This window comes from Helicoverpa zea, chromosome 14, assembly GCF_022581195.2.
Source record: "Helicoverpa zea isolate HzStark_Cry1AcR chromosome 14, ilHelZeax1.1, whole genome shotgun sequence".
NCBI classification, from domain to species: Eukaryota; Metazoa; Arthropoda; class Insecta; order Lepidoptera; family Noctuidae; genus Helicoverpa; species Helicoverpa zea.
In genome coordinates, this window is record NC_061465.1 from 6,477,860 (window position 1) to 6,497,109 (window position 19,250).

Here is a 19,250-nt window from a genome sequence, read left to right on the forward strand (position 1 = left end):
TTATTGCTTTGTTGTTTATGTGCGTTTAATTGTGACAGCTGCTCGCAAATTTATATTAGCAGATTTTTTCAAAGTTTTAAATATTTAACTACCCAGGAGTAGAAACTTTCTCAACATTTAACTATCATTTTCGTAGTGAATACTAAGACGCGTCTTCTTAATTAATTTTCTTGATAGTAAGTCAAGATTTTGATAGTATCTCGTACTAAAATTATAATTGTTACCTAAGACATTGTTCAAAGCCTATTATTAGCGAAACAATAGGATACCGTGTCGACAGTTTCATTACTCTGGCGTGTAAGTTAGAGGTATGCGTACAACGTATCTGGAAGATAGTTAACTGTTTAGTTTAGTGAATAAAATTATTATTACCATTACGTATTTTAGTTGAAAATTGCTGAAATGGAGCACAATTTGATAGTAGAGGTTGTAAATGTGCGTGTGTATATGGGTTAATATTACTAACTATGGCCAGATTAGTTCTTTATGTAGGTAAACTAAGATTTACGAACAGATGTCTAAATTCAACTAAAACAGTCTGTATGCTATTTATCGGATAGCAAGCATAATGAAATCTTTCCCATACGGGTTGTATCAGCATCATCATCTGCCTAGCCTTTTCCTAACTATGTTGGGCTCGGCTTCCAGTCTAACCGGCTTCTGAGTACCAGTGTTTTACAAGCAGCGACGAGTATTAATAGTGACTATAAAATAGTCGATGTGTAATAGTAGGTACATCCCTTGTAAGTTCATTGACGTAGGCAATTATAAGATGAAGGTATAGGTAATTTAATATAATAATAGTAGGTATACGTAGCATAATATTATACAGTTTATACCTGTAAGAGAATCTATGGTATTGTGATCGCGGGATGTATAAAAACAACTGATGTTTGAAATCTGTTGGTGGGATGATCACACACTCATATGGGTACCTGGATATTATGAGTATTTTGAAAGTGAATATGTTATTATGTATTTTACCGAGAAGAGTTAACATGCTTATATTAGTTTCACTTGTAACTAACTATGTATGTTAGAAAATCTTGGAATCTTCATCATCATCATCAGCCTATTGCAATCCACTGCTGAACATAGGCCTCTCCAAGTGCACGCCACTGAGATCGAATTGGAAAAGTTGGAATATTAATTTTATAATATCCCTGCGTTGAGCTACTTAACTTATCAAAAATACATTTTAAACTAAAGAAAATCAAGCTAATGGTCCCTAGAGAAGGAATTATAATATTTAAATAGGTACACTAAACCTTATTCATAAAAAATAGTGATCCATTTGTAAATTAGACAGTCTATTTACTCTTACGGAAGTAACCAGAGCACCCAATAATCACGTCAAGCCAGAGATGCTGAAATACACCACCAAAACCAACGAATCATTTGACTCAATATCCAAACCGCTTATTCTATTCACTACAACACCAAGAAACAATAACACTAAAATAAGATTGTCTCTCATATCTTGAGTTTTCGCACTTGACGGTAACCGCATCTAGGGCGTTCAGCATCCGGACTCCGCGTGAAATCGACTCCACAAACATATTCGATTCCGATGCAAATCGAATACAAGTATGCGAGTGAAAATGTTTAGACGCGTTGGAATATCTTTACGAGCGAAATCCTCTGCTATAAATACTTATCGATAAAAACAAGATGATAGAGGTTGATTGAAGGTTTTCTTATTGATGGGAATAAATATGGAGTAGGATTTTGGTTGGCAAAAAATATGCCTTTTGCTGATGGATGGATTTTCTTATTATGGTTTTTACTCTACGCCTCTCTGGAAAATTATGTGGAGAAGCTGTGTTGCGTATTTTAAATTGAATTTTTGACATATGAAAAATCGGACTGAATTTCACGGATGACAGAATATCAATTACATTTTTAATTTTCTTATTTTGATAATGTAATTGCTATGTTACTTCAGATTACTTCGAAAGCAGCGTGATTAAGTAACGACTTTTACAGGTCTCATTACGTTCTGAACAGTTGCAGAAATGGTAAAAAAGCCGTCGTGTTTTACTTTTTTAAGTAACTTATGCAAGTCAATTGAAAAGTAGAACGAACCTGAATATTAAGTACCTACTAATTCAGGCTTAAATCAATTTTAGTTTCTACACTGATATGCTGGAGTAAATTGCGGATGCGTGCGAACTAGATATCCTCCAAACAAAATTACCTACAATCTGTTTTGAAATCTGAAACACCGGTTATTAAACTTAGCGCTGTAATCAAACACAATTAGCGCACATAATGATGGCTACTTACACAATAAACAATCCAATGGGTATCGAAGTATCGATACGCTAATCGGTATCCAATTCGGGTGTCGAATGTACAGATCGATTTAGATTCAAAAATTCAAAACACAGCACTGGCCACTTTTTGTAGAATATAGAAAATTAAAACTCCGATATGTCAGATTTGAATTTAGATTTCCACCGTATCCGAGAGCGCGCGTGCGCGTTTGTTTAACGCGATGGCGTCTACACAAGCGTGAGTCTACTTTCGAACTGAGTGGTCGCCGTAACGTAGGCCTCCGGCTGAGACTACGGCTGTTGCCTGCCGAGGAATGCCGCACTGCAAGTCGGCTATTTTTCTTCACATGGTAGATAAAACAAGACGGCAAAATAAAATACTGATTTGCCTCCAGCCATAACATTGTGTTCACCTACAATGGACACAACGACCTTATTAACTTGAGGCAGGTTTAAGAATAAATAATTTATGGATGGAAGAATTATAAAGAATTAACTATGAGTATGGCTTGATTAGATCTCCTTTGGGCGTAAGTTTTTGGAACTACCGTTATTCGGAAGACATTATTAACTGAGTTGTTTAGTTAGAACTGTAAATAAAAATATATTATATTATGTGCTACTACTGGAAATAAAATTATTGGCTTAAATGTAATTTATGGATCCAATATCCAATTAACTGAAAATTTTAGTTACTGAAAGTCAAAATTTCAGTGAAAATAAAGGCCACTTACATTTTAACAAAACACGACAGGTTAAACTTTATCATTACTAACTTAAAATACTCTTGTTCCCCTGAAGCATTTTACCCAACCTTGTAGAAAGAATACACCTACACAAGAATTTTAATTTAAGCTCACCGTGACTTTCAGATAAAATTGTAACGTGGTGCAAAATGCAGTACTTGTGTAGTGTAACTCTAAATAAGGGAGAGATAGCGGGATTTTTTCCCGCTCAGTACAGGATTGGCGGGCTCTGGCATGCGGTAGTCTCAGTGTCCGGCTACTTTACGATAAATAGGTGCCACCTAGTTGCTCCCTGGCTGGCAAAGGGTCATTTAGAAATTAAGTGCCGTTTTCAAACTGGCACTAAGTACTGGCAACCGGGAATTTTCAAATGTGGAACGGATTTAAAAGAGGTTGTTTGAGACTAATTACTTATTTTACATGATGTTAGCGTGTGTAGTTGAGGCAATACTCCATAGAGATGCTTATAATTATATTTTAAGAGCAATAAACCGGTCAAGTGCGAGTCGGACTCGCGCAGCGAGGGTTCCGTACAAATCCTGTATAGATAAAAAGTGAGTTTCGCGCCAACCGTTAGGTTTAGAACAATCTTAGTTATGGTAATTTCGTGAGAGTCAAAATAGTTAATATTTTTTATTTTAAAATATAACTAAAATAGTAGGCCAGTACCTTGTAAAAGTTCTTTTATTAAAGTTATTTATTTACAACATTAGAGATTAAATTAGAGAGAGGCTGCTGCATGGCTTTACGTTTCTAGAGCCTTGACAAAAGTGTAATTCTGTCCCTTTCTTTTTTTTATAAAGTCGGCTTTATTTTATTTTGTAAATAGTTCTCATTTAGTTTATATATCTCAATACCCACATTCCCAGTCGTAACTTGTAATGGTGGGTCGTAATGGTCATGATGGTCTTTATCAAAATGAATTTAAAAAGCCTTTTACAAACAAATCCAACTTCAAACATATAAGAAAGTAACAAGAAAACAAAAACAAGAAAGAAAGGAAGAAGATGTTAGGTGCATCGGTCTAGAAGTCGGTGTCTAGAGGATGCATCTATATTTATTTAACCACCGTGATCTAGACCGATGCATATAAACAGTTTTCTTGTTGTTTTTAGAAGTTGTTATTTTTTTTTTTTGTAAAAAGTCTTTTTTTTCTATTTTTAACTTTTGTGTAAAGTTCTCGTCAATACGAATAATATAAGCCCAAACACGACGTAACTAAAACATACCGCTGAGGAGTTCTCTCGACTTTCTCACGTCTCCATCATCAGGTAAGCTCTAAACCTTCACTGTTTGATAGTATCATCAGACATACATCTGAGAATCAAGTTTAAACCCTATGCATGCCTACAATTCCTGATAGTTGCCCTCGATTTCTCAGGATTTCCATCATCAGATCCTGACCTGCTGACAATGGAAATAAACGGCGAGTACCTATACTCTTTCACCACAAAGAAATGATTTCTCAAATCCGTCAAACTTGGTCGTTTAAGTTCCCCATTGAAATGAGGAAAACATTTGATGTTTAAACCTGATTTTCTCAAGATTCTCATGGTTCACATTGATGCGACTAATGCCATAGTAAATCAGAGCCTTATATCATTATACTGTGCTATACTTCGTTCGTGTCCGCCGTGGGTATGGTTTCCATACTAAGGTGCTAAATAAGGTACTATATAAGGTGCCCAATGACCTTTGAATGATTTAGAATTTACCACAGTTTAGAGGCAATTAGATTTAAAAAGTGTTTGATATGAATTTCAACTTTAATATCTCTACGCGTTCATGTGAAAAATGGTAGGTAGTAAGTTTATAAATATTAAAAAAATATTTTATGTCATAAAAGCAAAAATAATATTTTAATATTTTATGTAACTTCAAATATATCATTTTCGCAATTTTTCCTTTATCTGTACTATATAACGTTGCTTTGTGCCGAATTTCAAGATTCTGACTTCACGGGAAGTACCTTGTAGGTTTTGATTCCCTAGCGTGTGACGGAAATTCGTCTAAGGTGTCGGTATAAACTGCTGTATCTTTTGATCGCGTTAACTTAGAAGTTTGATTATTTCACTGCTTAAAGGGACAATAGACCTAGGTATTTGGTATAAATTTCAATTTGATACCTTCATTCGTTCGTGAGAAATAAGGTAGTAAGTTTCATGTTATTAAAATATTTTTATTATATTACATAACTAAAAAAATGTGATTTTCGCAATTTTTCCTATATTTGCATTATATGACAATGCTTCATGCCAAATTTCAAGATTCTGAGTTTACGGGAAGTACCCTGTAGGTTTTGATTCCTTTGCGAGTGTCGAAAATTTGTTGAAAATAGCGACATAATCGGCTATATCTTTTGATTGGCTTGGCTTAGAAGTTTGATATTTTCACAGCTTAAAGGGACAATAGACCTGAGTACTTCATGTGAATTTCAGCTTGATACGTCCACGCGTTCTTGAGATAAAGGGTCTTGACAGACAGACAGACAGACAGACAGACAGACGGACAACAAAGTGATCCTATAAGGGTTCCGTTTTTTCCTTTTGAGGTACGGAACCCTAAAAATTGTGGTAAAATATACACGAGTCATTCTACTGATTAAACAACGTTATTCTATTATTTAACCGCGTAGCAACGTTTGCAGAGCTATTTATAAAACGTCATAATAATTGGAATTCACTACTATCACAACATTTTTTGATACTTACCTATAAAACAAAATGTTTATAAATATCTTTCAAGAAAGTTTCAGTGGATTACTACTAAGTCATTATTAATAGAGTAAGTTCATAAGGAAGTACAAAATTAAGTAAATATGTAAGTAGATACAACGTACGGGGGCATACAGGAGTACCTACATAAGTTTTAAGGACACAAGTTTTGAAAAAAAATACACTTCATCCGAATAGAGAAACTCCCCCTTTTTGAGAAGTCGTCTGAAATCATAAAAAAGGCAAATGACTAGTGGTTATATAACGTCAAACGTCAAATGTTCAGGTTATCTACGACATAGGTTCTACGTAACGAAATAAAATCTTCAAAACCAAATTAGTATTAAAACTTGTTGAAAAGTTCTCCTAGTGTTACATAATGTATATTTTGTTCGAACAGTAAATTGTCTAGTGTGTTTTGTTACGTAATTTAACTTTTATCTGCGCAAAGTGAAACACCTAACATTCTCTGAGGTGAACGAACTTTGTGATTAGATCGACGACTAATGTTTATAAGTTTATAGACGATATAAGATTGAAATATTTTTAACCGACTTCCCAAAAAGGAGGAGGTTCTCAATTCGTCGGGATCTTTTTTTTTTTTTTTTTATTTTTTTTTTTTTTTTATGTATGTTCACCGATTACTCAGAGACGCCTCGACCGATTTGCAAAATGTTTTTTTTGTTTGATAGGGTTTACCTCCCAGGTGGTCCCATAGTCACCAGGTCAGGATCTGATGATGGAAACCCTGAGAAATCGAGGGCAACTTTCGAAAATCGTAGGCATACGTAGGGTAAAAACTTGACACTAAGGCGTATGTCTGATAACACTATGCAATGGTGAAGGCTTGGAGCTGACCTGATGATGAAGACCAGAGAAGGTCGAGGGAACTTGAACAATGAATGTGTAAAAAACTACCTCGTGTTTGGGCTTATTTTGTTCGTATTGACGAGACCTTTGCAACAGTGAAGGTTTGAAGCTGACCTGATGATGGAGACCAGCGAAGGTCGAGGGAACTCGACAATTGAATATGTAAACTACCTCGTGCTTGGGCTTATATTGTTCGTATTGATGAGAACTTTCCACTGCGGATATGACATGCGGATAGTGACAACTATGCTTGTCACTGAAAAGCTAAAAATAAAAAACTTTTTACAAAAAAATAAAACCGACTCCCAAAAACACTGAAAAGCAAAAAAAAACTATTCTTAGGTGCATCGGCCTAGAAGTCGGTGGCGTTATAAACTTAGTTACATCCATTAGACACCGACTTCTAGGCCGATGCACCTAAGAATAGTTTTTTTTTGCTTTTCAGTGTTTTTGGGAGTCGGTTTTATTTTTTTGTAAAAAGTTTTTTTAGAATAAACACTGCAGCTACTTACAGTATTTTTTTTATTTGACTTAATACACACATATTTATAGAATTAAATAGATAATAATTAATTTGATAGGAAATCATGGTTGCAATAATAATAAAAAGGTAGCTTTACTGAAAGGATTATTTATTAAACACAGTTCACACAAGTACATAAACGTCATCATCATCATCATCAGCCTATCGCAGTCCACTGCTGGACATAGGCCTCTCCAAGTGCACGCCACTGAAATCGATTTTCGGCTTCTCGCATCCAGCTCCTGCCAGCCGTCTTGCGCTGGCAGGAGCTGGATCTAGACACACGGCAGTGTGTCCGCCAAGTTCGAGCAAAAAAAGCGGCACACCGGCCGTGGGTTATATTACACGAACCATTTCGGGCCAAATTCGACCCCCCTGTAACTCAAAATCTATTTTATTTACGCATATCAAATTTCTAGTATCTGTTGAGACCCCCTCACTTATCTAAAATACAAAATTTCATTAATATACCTATTGTAGGTCTTGAGCTATTGACGTCAGAAAATCGCTATTTTTACTATACACTCACTGACTGACTGACTGACTCACTCATCAAAAACCTAGACCACTTCCAATGGTCGTATTGACTTGAAATTTGGCATGGAGGTAGGTCTTTATGTCAAGGTAAAGGGAAAAATCTGAAAATGGCCAAGTGTGAGTCGGTTTCAAAATAATGAAGGTGTTTTATACCCGGTGTAAATTTATACCCCTAAGGAACTAAAACGAACTAAATTTATCTATATTTATATAATATATCTTCGAATGGTCGTACCGATCTGAAATTGGTTACAAAGGTTTGTATTTAGTCAAAGTAAACTAAAAATTTGAAAACGGCCAAGTGTGAATCACTTTCGAAAATAACGAATGTGTAACTTTGATCCACGAACATAATATATGATAACATGTCATGTCAGTCAGTTGGTAAATCTAGTCCATTTAGTTAATCTAGTTCATTTCTTTGTAAGAAACATAGTGCATATTAAAAAATCTGAAAAATAGTATAAATGAGACATTTCTTTAACTAACTTCATCGTATTTAGTTTTAATAGAAAATTAAATACTTGATTCATTGCATTTAGTAGGGTTATAACAAGGTGTGTGAAAACTTGCCAAGTAACATCATTAAAAAGTAACTATTTTTAACTGAGGTATGTGTATGGAACTTGGTACTTATTCAGATCTCACTTCTTTTATAGGCGAAGCATTCCCATATTATCGAACTTGGCAGTCTTTCACATTTTTGTTTTGGGTGGGATATCTATACATATAATAAATCTGTAAAAAAACTGTGTCTGTACATTGAATATATTTAAAAAATAATAATTGGGTGGGGTTTAGAAACAGTAATGGAGCACAAATCCAAAAAAAAAATTCTGTCTGTATGTCTGTATGTCTGTATGTCTGTATGTCTGTTTGTTTGTACACGCTAATCTTCGGAACTACTGAACGGATTTCAATGATTTTTTCTTTGTTGTATCAGTATTAAGCCTGGTCAATATATAGGCTATAATTTATCTTCGAAACTTGAAGACCTGATGCAGAACTCCAACAGACCAATAAAACTATAAGAGATACAAATATGGTGCCGTGGCAAAAATTGTTTCATTTGATGAGCATTTTCAGCTGAGATAATAAATTTTAAGATCTGGAACACCTGATGTGGAACCCCAAGAGCCCAGCTTCTCTGTACCATATACAGGTATGACGTTTTAGCAAAAGTTGTTCAAGTTGATAAGCACTTTCTATTGACTTATACAAATTGAAGATCTAAAACACCTGATGTGGAACTCCAGGGGCTCAGCTAGACTATAGCATATAGAGGTATGACGTTTTAGCAAAAGTTGTTCAGTCTGATAAGCACTCTCTGTTGACTTATAAAAATTGAAGATGTAAAACACCTTATGTGGAACTCCAGGAGCCCTGCTAGACTATATGAAGCATATGAAGATATGACGTTTTAGCAAAAGTGGTTCAATCTGATAAGCACATGATGATTGACGTATAAACATCCAAGATCTGGAACACCTGATGTGGAACTTCAAGAGCAATACTACACTTGAAATGTCTAGAAATGAATGTTATGAAATAGGTATGGTGAATCAAAAAAAGTAATTAGTCCGTCTTTTAGATAACCCTAAAATAATGGACACGCATTTTTCTTTTCTCTCTCTCACAAACAAATAATAACGAAAATACAACAACGCTTGAATTTCGTGTTAAGTCACTGCATAGTACAAATTTTACATAGCTAGACGTGGCGTCACGAGCCCCCATTCTCTAACTTTGTTGCGTTATATCTCATTATTATTTTGTATGTCTCTTCCAGACCTCGGGACTACAGAGTTCCAAATTTTTGGGAGGCAAACGTGGGGCCGAAGCCAACACGCTGAAGCCCTTTTGAGACAACTTTAATGAAATGGTGACACAAAATCGACGATTATCCCTTTATACACTATAGAAATGAACCCAAGGACAATCCCCGGTGGACGTCGTTAAAAAAAAGACAATCCCCGGTTCTGTACTAAACTATTGCTAACTATGGAGGAAAACTACTTGGGCTATTGTGATGGGATGTTAGTGGATGACAATGTATTAGGTACATGTAAAAACGGCAGGTAGAGACTCGCCACCTCACTTACTGGGCCCCCGGGAACCAGTCACTGAATAGCAACAAGAGGGCAACAGGGACATAAGCGGCTGAAGGGTGAGGATACCTCGGCGGACTTTAAACGCAGATTACGCGCTCCCTGTGCTTACCATGAGGCACCTACCCTCCGAGCAGGGCTACTAATCCTGCTCTAGCGACTCCACTCTGGACGGCCAAGCCAAGCCAGAGGCGTGAGACCTACCCCCGTCATGGTTCACTCCGACGGGCCGGAGATGGGGGACAGTATTCACTCCCTGGAGAACTCAGTATATATAGCCCCGCGGGGTCGCTACTCCCCGTCATCAGCCTCAGATGTCCTGCGGTGCCTATATCTGATTATTATTATCGTTATTATCTCAAGAGCCTTTGTCCCAATTATGTTAGGGTCGACTTCTTGTCACGATGCAACTGAATACCAGTGTTTTACAAGGAGCGACTGCCTATCTGACCTCCACAACCCGGTTACCCGCTCAACCCAACACCCCTTGCTAAGACTTACTGGCTTCTGACTACCCATAACGACTGCCAAGAATGTTCAATGACAGGCAGAACCTACAGTTTAACATCCAAATAACGGTCATTAGTATCCAAAATATACGTAGAAAGTACATACGAACTTAGAAAAGTTGCAACGGCAGGCACTTGCCAGACCTGGAATCAAAGACACACGCTCATACTTGAGAGATTGGTTCTCTACCCACTAAACCACCACGAATTCCACTAAGTCACCACGACTTTGTCATCTATTTAATGTTTTTTTACGTAATAATACGTGTAATATTTTTGCCACACACAACTTAAATGCGCGACTAATTAGAATCACTACTTTTATCCCTATGGTCACGTCTATTGCGACTATTCAGATCTTTGATTTTACTGACCCCGTAGTCGCTGGCATAAGGGACAGGATCCGCGTACGAAGTCGCGGGCAGAAGCTAGTAATATAATAAAGAGGAAAAAAAGTTTTTATGTTTTTGTACCCTAAAGGCTCTGAAATTACAGAATCGATTTGAAAAATTCTTTCACAACGTAACACAGTAGGTATATTTTTATATTACATTTGAAACCGCGATAGAGAAGCTAGATTTAAGTAAATCTTATACAACATAGAGCTTAATGATGAAAATATCATTATTAAACGTAAGAGCTCGTGTTTTTTGTGTGGTTCATTAAGCATTGACTAGATCCTTTTACGAGAAATGTACTTAGATCTGTATTAATACTTAGATCAAAGTAATCTTCATGACTTCTGATTGCAGAAGCGCGTATCTTGCAAAGTGCTAAGATGCTACAACAGATGATGATTGATGTAAATGAATCAGGGATAAGTTATTTTTACAAAATCACCATTACGCGCATGGATCACTTTTAAAGAGCTCTAAAAGAATCATGATAAATCACTCCACCACCTACTCAATCAATCGTTAATTTAAGCTATGTATGTTTAAATCAAACTGACTGTCGGCCGCCGTATGTGAGCAGGCAGACTGTGAGCTCCAGTGTAAAAGTGAAAATAAATCGTAATCGGCCTCCGAATGTCAGCGTCTCGCACAGTGTAATAACGTATCGTCGGTTAGATGTAAACAAAAAACCGGCCAAGTGCGAGTCGAAGTCGCGCACGAAGGGTTCCGTACCATTATTTATGAAATGGACAAAAAAATCACGTTTGTTGTATTGGAGTCCCCCCAAATATTAGGGTAATATTATAATAATTATTTAATTATAATAAAATATATTTAAATAAAAATACATCATCTGAGAAAATTTCAGCTCTCTAACTATCACGGTTCATAAGATACAGCCTGGTGACAGACGCAGACGGACGGAGGGACGGACAGAGGAGAGAAAACAGTAGGGTCCCGTTTTACCCTTTGGGTACGGAACCCTAAAAAGTGACAAACGTTCGCTCACTTTCGGCGGCTGACAGTAGGTAGATATATTTTTTAGTTAACCGATGTACTCGTATAAACAGTAATTTTAAAACTCGTCATCAGCCATTTATGAGAACAATAATCGCATGAAAATCGATTACGGAATCAGTAAAAACAATTTCGTTATCATCAATCGCATTTTGAACGTCATGTTATTTATTATTGAAGTTTCGATCAGGTTATTCGGCATCATAATTAGGCGTTAGGTAATTTTAATTAACAGTTATTGATACTTTATTAATTGCGGTTGTTACGTTATATTAATTACGCAGTATTGCCGGTATTTTATAACTAATTACCTGATTTCAATCGTTCCATCTACAATTCATGCGAGTCAAAATATTATTTGTGGTTATCTTCCCTGGCCTCTAATTTGGTCATTGGATGGGCAACACTATTTGATAGGTAATAAACGTATAAATTAATGAGAGATACGGAAATTCAGAAGTACTTTCAGTTTCTTCTGTCTGTTTTTTTTTAATTGGAATCATCAAAAGACACTCCCTTACGCTGTGGATGCAGCGTGAGGGAGTATCAGACTCTTACTGACTAAAACCCACCATGTTCCTTCTTAAGCCCCTTATGTACCATTGCCGCTGTAACTCTTTCGAACAATCCCGCAGCCTCGGCTGTCAAGTGACGTGATGATGTCTAGCATACTTACACTTCTTTATACCTGCACTCGCTAGCATAAGATTAACGCAAAATAAGTCAAGGACTTCTTGCCATTGCCTCTTGCTTCGTATATTATTTATTTTTATTTAAGTAGGATATTTGTGGGCTAAAAAATAAACAAGTCATGCGTTTCATCAGTATTATGCATGAATATATTTCGCGTATGCAATAAAATTACGAGCTTTCCACTCAAATCAACATTCATAAATGGAAAGCTGCAGCCGCAGTGTATTTTCAAAATCCATTGAATAAAGTCACTTGTTTTTCCCAAGCGGGTTCATTAAAACTGGCCTATATATTTTACAAAAGGCACGTGAGGGAAATGCACAAACACACTCGTTTCCCAATAAAGCGATGCAAAAGGACGTAAATAAAAATAGATACAAAACAAACCAATCAGAGGTTTGAATGTTAACCCACGCCTGCAAGCGACACAATTTATTGAAACAATATTCAATTCACTCGCTCGAACTTCGCTCTGTTATGAAATGTTTCAGAATTCATAATTCAGTTCTGAATATAAAGTGCTGTTAAGGTCAATGTCTTTTCGGTAGTGTGATGAAATCGATGATGTATCTAATATCATGTTAAATAATAATATATGTATTAGAAGATGGTAGTTGTTGTCGTGATTTCATTAATGTTTTGTCTAAAATATTTGACGCAACTGGGTCTAAACGACACTTTTAATTCATGTAAAATTATTTCTTTTTATTTATACTTACGAGTACACATTATTTGATTACCCATAAAATGATGTATTTGACATCAGAAACTTAACTCCATATCATCATTGTAGGCTATCTAACACTGAAAGAATTTTTCAAATCGGACCAGTAGTTCCTGAGATTAGCGCTTTCCAACAAACAAACGAACTCTTCAGCTTAATAGTATAAGTATAAATTGATAAATAAATAAACTACATCCATATGAAACTGAGGCAATTAAAATTCATGACAAACAAAACAGTTCGACCCTACACTGATGAATTCCAACAACAAATTAAAATATCCGCGAAATTTCATCACAGTGCAGTGAAAACAGGAATAAATAATAGTGGGAAATGTACTAGAGTTTATTTGCAACCTGTCAGGCTTCACATCCACAGTAGTAAAAACCGGCCAAGTGCGAGTCGGAATCACGCACGAAGGGTTCCGTACCATTATGTAGACAATGAGCAAAAATATCACGTATGTATGGGGGGGCCCCAAAATATTTATTTTATTCTAGTTTTCAGTATATATTGTTAAAGTGGCAACAGAAATACATCGTCTTTGAAAATTTCAATTTTCTTACTATCACGATGTATGAGATACAACCTGGTGACGGACGGACGGACGAACGGACAGAGGAGCGAAAACAATAGGGTCCCGTTTTACCCCTTGGGTACGGTACTCTAAACATGAAAACAAGTCGTAACACACACACAGGAGTTACGACCTTTTACATGTAAACCTGTATGCTGTTACGTCAAACTGGTTTCGTGCTAGAATATCTGTGTTTTTACTTTCTAGTTGGTATTTGTGAAGAATTTTCTTCTTTATCGTTCAATGATTTTTCAAATTGTAGACTAGTGGCTGGCAGTATTTTATGTGGATGTTTTTAAGGAATACTTCTTAGCAACGTGTTGTTATATTGTTTTGTAGTTGAAGTTGGGTCAAAAATAACTTGTGATAAATGTCAGGCGCCCGTGATAAAGTTGCATAGTCAATATTTGCTATAAATACGTTTTGTATAACTTGAGGCGCTGTGTAGTAAGGAAAATTATATTTTATTATTAATTTAGACCTTACAGCATAAAATAGGTATGTACCTAAAAACTGCGAATAAAATAAACAATTAATAAAATTGAGTTTGTAGACGTTTAAAAAAAAACTATGTTAGTACCTACGCTACGATAACCAGTTCTAAACCTAATACGATAACTAATACCAAATGAAACATGCTGTATAATAAAGTAATATTTCATAAGAAAAATATAATTGCACACAATATGAATGTTATCTCGGCCACGGTTAAAATACTGACCAACCAGTTTCATTCAATGTCAAAAAATGATTACTTGTGTAAGTGTAATTAAGTGGGTCAAAAACCGTATGTTACTCAAATGTAACGAGCTTTGCTTCAATTATTCAAACACACACCCACAATCTTTTATCAAATTTTATAATTCCATAATAAAAAAACTGCAAAAATAATACTCTTCTGTGTCTTCATTTTGAGAATGACGAGATTAGAAAAGCTGTAAAGGCAACGTGGGTGAAACATTTATTCGGGAGAGTCTATATTTATTAATTTCTTATTTACAATTAGAGGAACACATAATATTATAAGCTTCTGCCAGCGGTTTCACCCGCATCCCGCGGAAACCTCTGCACGAACCCGGATAAAAAGTAGCATATAGCCTTCCTCGATAAATGGGCTATCTAACACTGAAAGAATTTTTCAATTCGGACCAGTAGTTCCTGAGATTAGCGCGTTCAAACAAACAAACAAACAAACTCTTCGGCTTTATAATATTAGTATAGAAGATCAGCCATGAAATGCGTCCTAAATTATCGCCTTTAAGAAACTACAAAATGAACATTTTGAACACACGTAGGTCCTACTATTGAATTATTATACTGTTCTCATAATTTGACTCAGTGTTTTTTCACTGTACTTATAATTTCATACAGAATTAGCATTTTTACAGGACTGGTTTGAGTTACCCAATATACATTGATTGAATGCGTAGGAAAAAAACGACCTTCATAATTTTTAATCTCAGCAGGTTTTCTTTGCTGTTTTAATTTTGATAATGTTGCAATAACAACTTCCTAAAACGGAGCAGTCGAGGTTAGATCACTTTTATTTCAGAAAGTTCATACGAAGACTGAAGTTAAAACTTTAGTTAATGGTACTTTAGCTAATGATATGCTTAAAGAAATTCGAGATGGTAATACTTATGTTGATGAGCGAAGAGAGGTTCGTTTTAGGTCTGTGGTTGACGCTGGCTCACAATGCCTTTGTCCATTTGCCCTTAGTCAGACTTCAATTTGCGGCAGCGCCACCAGCAGCTCTTCCGACACCGTGCTCCACAGAATTTAAGACAGTGAGTGCGACAACGACGGCCAGCGTACCAGGAGCAGTGAAAGGTTCTAAGAAAAGCGCTAGATTGGATAGAACTTGAGCTACAGCGTTCGGTGCACTGGTTTTGGCAGCTAGAAGGACACTGAGAGCGACAGTGCTTAACCTTAGTCTTTCTGTCTCGCCTTTTCTTCTTATTCCTCTTGCACGCTCCGCCTTTACTTGCACTTTTGGTCTTTTTACCTTTACACACTCCCTCGGTCGCATCGTTCTTATCGTTCTCGTTGGCGTTCCCACTTTCAGGCGCATTGAGTTTATTGTCTTGGCTTTCGCTCTTAGGCTTGGCCGCCTTGTCCTTATCATTTTCATTGATTTCGCCTGTGCTGTCGGTCCCATTCTCTGTTTCATTAATACCTTCGCTTTCGCTTTTGGTCCCGTTGTTTTTATCGTCTTCGCTGACGGCCTCATCAGTACTCACTATGTCGGTCGCGTTATTCTTATCGTTTTCACTGGTGTTCTCACTTTCAGTTCCGTTGAGTTTATTGTTTTGGCTTTCACTATCAATTTCAGCCCCTTTATCTTTATCCTTATCATTAGCTTCGCTTATACTCTTGGTCTCATTCTTTGTCTTGCTGATATCTGTGCTGTTATTTTCGTTCCCATTATTCTTATCGGTTTCGTTACCTACCTCGCCTTCGCTTCCGCTTTTGGTCTCATTCTTTTGATTGGCTTCATTGACGTCCTCATCTCTACTCACTATCTCGGTCGCGTTGTTCTTCTCGTTCTCGTTGGCGTTCCCACTTTCAGATCCATTGACTATATTGTTTTGGCTTTCGCTATCAATCTCGGCCGCTTTGAGCTTATCCTTTTCATTAACTTCGCCTATGCTCTCGGTACCATTCTCTGTCTTGCTAATACCTTCACTTTCGCTTTTGGTCCCATTCTTTTTATCATCTTCGCTGACGGCCTCATCTTTACTCACTATCTCGGTCGCGTTTTTCTTATCGTTTTCACTGGTGTTCTCACTTTCAGTTCCATTGACTATATTGTTTTGGCTTTCGCTATCAATTTCAGCCCCTTTATCCTTATCCTTGTCATTAGCTTCGCTTATACTCTTGGTCTCATTCTTTGTCTTGCTAATAATACCTTCGCTTTCGCTTTTGGTCCCGTTCTTTTTATCGTCTTCGCTGACGGCCTCATCTTTACTCACTATCTCGGTCGCATTTTTCTTATCGTTTTCATTGGTGTTCTCACTTTCAGTTCCGTTGAGTATATTGTTTTGGGTTTCGCTACCAATCTCGGCCCCCTTATCCTTTTCACTGACTTCGCTTATGCTCTCGGTCCCATTCTTTGTCTTGCTAATACCTTCGCTTTCGCTTTTGGTCCCGTTCTTTTTATCGTCTTCGCTGACGGCCTCATCTTTACTCACTATCTCGGTCGCGTTTTTCTTATCGTTTTCACTGGTGTTCTCACTTTCAGTTCCATTGAGTATATTGTTTTGGGTTTCGCTACCAATCTGACTGCTATTGCTACTGACTTCGTTTATGCTCTCGGTCGCATTCAATGTGTTGCTGATACCTTCGCTTTCGCTTTTCGTCCCGTTCTTTTTATCGTCTTCTCTAATGTAATCATCTCTACTCACTATCTCGGCCACGTCGTTCTGATCGTTTTCGTTGATAACTTCACTTTCAGTTCCATTGAATATATTGTTTTGGGTTTCGCTATCAATCTTGGCCCCCTTATCCTTTTCACTGACTTCGCTTATGCTCTCAGTCCCATTCTCTGACTTGCTAATACCTTCGCTTTCGCTTTTCGTCCCGTTCTTTTTATCGTCTTCGCTGACGGCCTCATCTTTACTCACTATCTCGACCACGTCGTTCTGATCGTTTTCGTTGGTAACTTCACTTTCAGTTCCATTGACTATATTGTTTAGGCTTTCGCTATCAATTTCAGCCCCTTTATCCTTATCCTTGTCATTAGCTTCGCTTATACTCTTGGTCTCATTCTTTGTCTTGCTAATAATACCTTCGCTTTCGCTTTTGGTCCCGTTTTTTTTATCGTCTTCGCTGACGGCCTCATCCTTACTCACTATCTCGGTCGCATTTTTCTTATCGTTTTCACTGGTGTTCTCACTTTCCGTTCCGTTGAGTATATTGTTTTGGGTTTCGCTGCCAATCTCGGCTCCCTTATCCTTTTCACTGACTTCGCTTATGCTCTCGGTCCCATTCTTTGTCTTGCTACTACCTTCGCTTTCGCTTTTCGTCCCGTTCTTTTTATCGTCTTCGCTGACGGCCTTATCTTTACTCACTATCTCGGGCGCGTTTTTCTTATCGTTTTCACTGGTGTTCTCACTTTCAGTTCCGTTGAGTATATTGTTTTGGCTTTCGCTACCAATCTGACTGCTATTGCTACTGACTTCGTTTATGCTCTCGGTCGCATTCAATGTGTTTCTGATACCTTCGCTTTCGCTTTTCGTCCCGTTCTTTTTATCGTCTTTTCTAATGTAGTCTTCTCTACTCACTATCTCGGCCACGTCGTTCTGATCGTTTTCGTTGGTAGCTTCACTTTCAGTTCCATTGAGTATATTGTTTTGGGTTTCGCTATCAATCTCGGCCCCCTTATCCTTTTCACTGACTTCGCTTATGCTCTTGATCCCAGTCTCTGTCTTGCTAATACTTTCGCTTTCGCTTTTCGTCCCGTTCTTTTTATCGTCTTCGCTGACGGCCTCATCTTTACTCACTATCTCGGGCGCGTTTTTCTTATCGTTTTCACTGGTGTTCTCACATTCAGTTCCATTGACTATATTGTTTTGACTTTCGTTCTCCATCGTATTGACTTCGCTTGTGCTCTCAGTCTCTTCCTCGGTTTTGCTATTGGTCTCGTTGTTTCCATCATCTTCGCTGACGTCCTCAACTTGGGTTTCGTTATTCTTAATGTTCTCGGTGACGTTTTCAATCTCGGTCTTGGTTTCGTTGTTATGTACACCCTGGTTGATACTTTGGCCAATAGTGTCCGTTTCGTTAACGTTCCAGCATTGGTTCACGTTCGTGCTACTGCCGCCATTGGTAAGTCCTGTGGACATAAGACATTTAAGTTATATAATATACGTTTACTATATATTAGATACTATATGAACATCGTTTTCAGGCGACCACCGCTTGCACCGATCACGAACAATTAATTTACATCAATTAGTAATACTAAACTCCATTAATTAATATGAGTCATACGATTTCAATCATATATTAATGTTATTGTCTCAATAGATATGTCATACCCAGTGATTTATTGGACTATCATTTGTATAGTAGCTCGATATATTAATATAAGGAGTAAGTCAAAACAAAGGTGGTAACATATTAAAAACGGGCTTATTACGTGTACGTTCGTTTGCATGTATTAAAAAGATTTATTTACCCATATTAACAGAAAATAGAAGTACGCAAGCAATAACACAATTATGTATTTGCTTTTCGCACGAATGGTTTACAAGGGAGAGATGTATGTAACTAGTTACTTATGTGGGCAAGGATTACGATATAATGATCCATGAAGTTTGACTAATATTAATATGTACTTTTATTACTTAGGCAAATGTTTCGCATCTGTGCATAATATATCTTTAGTGCGTTGCGTAATAAACGGAGGAAATAACTTTTATTTACGAGAGCAACAATCTGACCCGTATGGAGCTTTTGGTAGCTGCTGTTAGTAATAAAAACGCCACATAAATCAAAATCGTTTTTTGAATGACGTCATAAAATGAGTAAACCCACACGATAGTGTAGTTGTAAAAATT

General features: G+C 37.0%; 2 protein-coding genes across 2 annotated transcripts in view; both read right to left on the bottom strand.

Moving 5' to 3' along the window:
* Window positions 1-2,554, bottom strand: part of LOC124636204 — a 46,653-nt gene extending 44,099 nt beyond the window's left edge. The window contains exon 1 of the mRNA XM_047172149.1: window positions 2,287-2,554. The gene's annotated coding sequence lies outside the window, so the exon portion shown is untranslated. The remainder of the gene's footprint in view (window positions 1-2,286) is intronic.
* Window positions 1-18,872, bottom strand: part of LOC124636653 (myb-like protein X) — a 32,936-nt gene extending 14,064 nt beyond the window's left edge. The window contains exons 1-2 of the mRNA XM_047172814.1: window positions 18,869-18,872; window positions 15,695-18,523 (exon numbers count right to left, since the gene is read on the bottom strand). Coding sequence (XP_047028770.1) covers window positions 15,695-18,523; window positions 18,869-18,872 — 2,833 coding nt within the window. The remainder of the gene's footprint in view (window positions 1-15,694; window positions 18,524-18,868) is intronic.
* Between the last annotated feature and the right edge of the window lie 378 nt (window positions 18,873-19,250).